This window comes from Pteropus vampyrus, unplaced genomic scaffold (genome assembly GCF_000151845.1).
Source record: "Pteropus vampyrus isolate Shadow unplaced genomic scaffold, Pvam_2.0 Scaffold241, whole genome shotgun sequence".
NCBI classification, from domain to species: Eukaryota; Metazoa; Chordata; class Mammalia; order Chiroptera; family Pteropodidae; genus Pteropus; species Pteropus vampyrus.
This window is the reverse complement of record NW_011889022.1, coordinates 233,382-237,585: the sequence shown is the minus strand read 5'-3', so window position 1 is coordinate 237,585 and position 4,204 is coordinate 233,382. Positions and strand designations below refer to the sequence as shown.

Sequence of the window (4,204 nt, the reverse complement as noted above, 5' to 3'; positions counted from 1 at the left end):
TTGAGTTGAATTGAATTACACCTGAGCTGAGCCGTGCAGTACACCCTATTTTAACGTTGCCGTTTTCGAAGAAAAATGTTTACGATTTGCCTTGAAAATTTGAGGAGCTTTGAAATTAAGAAAAATGGATTTTCTTTGAGAATCAAATCAGCAGTTATTTACTTTGTGACTGTTAAGTACTGGGTACCTTGCAGGAAGCAAAGAGAACTGAACCTCCTTTTAAACCGCATCCTCAGGCAGTGTGCAGGTTAATTGGAAAGATGACGTCGGCACATGACAAGTTAAATAAAACAAATGTGCAAGAAAAAAGAGAAAGATTTGTTAGTGAATTATGACAAGCATATGTATTTGGTAGCATATCTTATGCTATTCGTAGACTGTAATTTGGTGTGACATGAATACAGATGATCAATGCTCTGCGTCACCAAATCTGACCCTTCTCATTTTGTATTTGAGGACGGAGGGCGAACACTCCAAGGAGGTTGTTAAACCATACGATTGGACCTATACGACAGATTATAAGGGTACATTACTTGGAGAATCACTCAAGTTAAAGGTAAATCTTATTTTATGAGTCATTGTCTTGAACAGTCTTAGCATTGGAACTTTCTAGCAATGGGTTTTATTCCTAAAAGTGTGGTCGGTAGCAATGGCAAACTGCCTTAATGTTATCATTATTATCAAGAAGCATTAAAATGTATCTGTCCTTGATGTGATGTGTTAGGTGATTTAGACAGAACCTGCTAGCTAGTAGCTTCCAGTTCTATAGCTGAACAGACACGTGGGCAAATAGGACTTTTGGCCAGACAATTTGTCCTGCCCACATTCTGCGTGAGTCTGGCAGGACTTTAGGCAAGTGACTGAATCCATCTATCCAAGTCTCAGTTTATCAGTAAGCTGGGTAAACAGAAATGTCTGCCTCACAGCAGAGCTTTGGTATAAGATAACCTGCGGGATGCTCTCCGCGACTTCTAAAGCTCTGTGCTGCTATGAGTTTGCACCTGTGTGAGCCCTGCTTACGGGGGGCCCTGCTAAATGACACTTGGCGAGATGGGATTGGTAGATCTCACACTGGGAGCTTAGCTCTATTTTGAAATCATACAGTGTGACGGAAATGAGGTTTGGCTTAGGTTGCAGTCTCTAAATATCACCTTCTGTTATAGAGAACAAAATTATTTCCGTGTAACTATTTACATTAAAAGTGGTTACTGGAGACCCTGTATCAGATGTTGACACTTAGGCAGAAAGGTTACGGTCGGGGTTGTATATGGGCTCCTTGTCCCTGCAAAGAATTTTCTAATCTTGGGAAGGTAGAAGTTCAGAGCAGGAACTTAATTCTTGTCTTCAGTTGCTACTGCTCTGCATCCCAAGCCTTAACTATGTTTCTGTGCTGCTTCCAAGACAAAAACATAGGTTTTGAGAGAAAACGTATTCATTCACTCATTCATTCTTGAGCTCTTACTGCGTGCCAGGCACTAACCCTCGGAGCCCTCCTTTACAGTCTCATGAGGGAGGGAGGCTCTGCAAGTCCCTTATGATGCCTCACAGATTGATTGATGTCCTCTCTCCTCACTCCTGATTGATAAACTTGGCAAATTGCATAGGCCGTTTGACATTTCATTGCCAGGAACGAGGAGGTGGGAACTTGTTTTACCCCGACACCGTTTCGATGATGACTGGCCTGTGGGCTCACTTAGGAGAAGCCTCCGGAGGCCATGCAGTAGCGGTAGCTGTTCGCCTACGTCTCTAGCACCTTAAACATTTTTTTTTTTTTTTTATGTGCTCCTTCTTAAATGTTTTCTTCAGGTTGTACCTACAACAGACCATATAGATACCGAGAAATTGAAAGCCAGAGAACAAATTAAGTTTTTTGAAGAAGTTCTCCTGTTTGAGGATGAACTTCATGATCATGGAGTTTCAAGCTTAAGTGTGAAAATTGTGAGTATTATGATTTTTGTTTAAAATCTTTCTTCCGTTCTTGCCATTGGTCAAAAATGTAAGGCTCACTTTGAGTCATAGTGCCTTAACATGATGTCATGTAAAGATTCACTTGGGTCTAGAGGATTTGTTACTATATCCATTATAAAATTCACAAAATCTTAGTATATTGTTATGACTTCAGTTTAGCAAGCATTTATTCAAGACTCGCCTGACCACTTTGCAGTTATTATTTAATTTGAATGAAAACTATGGCTTATTTTTCACATTTTGAATTAAAAATGGTATCGAAAGGCTCTGCAGACAGCAAGGTGGATGTCATTTGAAGAAGTGACCCATGCGTCAGGACTTCTGTGCACCATTAAACCACACTTCAGTTTCCAGCATAGACGTGGAAGCAGCAGTGACAAGTGGCGGAATGTGCTTAAGAGGAGAAGCAGACAGGCCACACGCAGTCATTCCTGTTCGCTTACTATTAGGTCGTAACTGGGTTTCTAAAGCTTTCCTGAAAAACTTCAACTATATTAAATACCTCATCCTTTAAGACCTAGCTAAAGTGTCACCTCCTCTGTGAGCCTTTCCACAGCGGGTTAAGTAACCCTTCTCCATCCTCTTATAAGTACTTTGTTTTTAACTTCTCCGTCATAGTACTTAGAAGGTCTGTCAAAGATAGGCCCCCACATCGAACATTGTCCTTGAAGCGTAACGATTGTGGGCGTTGTGATTTAAACAATGGTAAAGCATTGAATGAAATGGAAAACAATAAATCAGAGGCAGCAATACATCTGTTTTAAGGTCAGGTTTTGCTGTAGAATGATAGGATTTTGGAATTGTAATGAATTTTTAGAGAATCATTTAGTTTAGCCTTCGTATTTTCTAGACGAGGCCCCCAAAGACTGGTTTACCTAAGGCTGTGAAACTAATTAGCGAGTTTTCTCTGAACCAATGTGTATCGTTACCCTAGTATTAGATCATCATTTTCCTGGCACCCTACTCCCTGCTCACCTGTTACTCCCTGCTTTTATCTTTCGTCATTCAGCTTGGCTCACTCTGACTCGTGCAGTCATTCATGTACCTTTCCGCTTGTCTCCCCAAAACTGACGATGTCGAATGCTCGTTCTGACTGCACATTTGGGTGTGTGTTTGTGTTCCAGCGGGTGGGCACGGGGGAGCACGGGTTTTTGTAGATGCGGGTGTTGGAGAGAGTGTGCACGTGAGTGTTGTATGTGTGAACCAGAGAAAACAGCACGTCTCGGGCCGAAGAGTATTGTCATCGTCATTGTGAAGTGTTCTTTCTTCTCACCTAGTGTAACTTTTTACAAGTCACGTGATAGGGTTGGATTTTTGAAACGCCTATAAGGATTTCATTAAAATAGTGTTCTTCCTGGGTTGGTTTCTTTCTAACCATGTATCAGATATTGCTCTGAATAAAATAAATGCCCTTGTTAGAGGTAATGGGTGTGGACAGATGAGGTTCTCTCGTATGGAAGCAGAGACTAGCCTGAGAAATAGGATACAGGCGAGACAGCAGGAGTGTGGTGCCTGCGAGGCCAAGGGACTAGAACTTCTCAGGAAGGGAACACATCAGTTTTGTGCTGTAAAGGGACCTGGTGAGCTAGAGTGGCACGGTGTTCCTGAGACTAAAACTGGTTTTGTCGGTGTTAGCGATCAGGCTGGCGAGAGCAGTTTAAGTTGCTTGGTTGGGGATAAATGACATGTGGAGGCAGAGACCAGACTTTCACTCACTGGTGTCGGAGAAGAAACACATGGCTGGGAGGGAACATGAGGTTGACAGGCGTATGTATGTGTGTGTTTTACATTTTAAATACGGGGAAGGCCCGAGCATCTTTTTTTAAAAAAATTGTATTATTATGATTATTATTTATGCCTACAGCACCTGGTCTTCCTAGGTGATCTCCCATCCAGGCCCGACCCTGCTTAGCTTCCGAGATCAGACATCGGGCTTGTTCAGGGTGGCGTGGCCGTAGACCGTAGACCGTAGACCGTGGCTCTACTGGAGCACGAACCCAGGTGTTCTGCATGTAAAGCAGACGTGCTCACCGCTACACTATGGAACCACGTCCAGACCCGAGCATCTTTAGGTGTCCACAGGAAGGAGTCCTAGAGAGAGGGGAGAAGAGGGTGGACTGAGGATCCCGAGGATGAGGAGCAGGGGAGGAGCGGAAGGGGCTTGAGCCTTTGCTCTGGTGAGACGCCATGCTAGATGCTTGTCTACATCAACTCATGTGACCCTCAGGCAAGTTCT

General features: G+C 43.1%; 1 protein-coding gene across 2 annotated transcripts in view; it reads left to right on the top strand.

The window, feature by feature from the left end:
* Positions 1–4,204, top strand: part of TIPRL (TOR signaling pathway regulator) — a 13,655-nt gene that overhangs the window by 4,437 nt on the left and 5,014 nt on the right. For both annotated transcript variants that reach the window (XM_011374187.2, XM_011374189.2), the window contains exons 3-4: positions 457–556; positions 1,807–1,938. In XM_011374187.2, the coding sequence (XP_011372489.1) occupies positions 457–556; positions 1,807–1,938 (232 nt within the window). The remainder of the gene's footprint in view (positions 1–456; positions 557–1,806; positions 1,939–4,204) is intronic.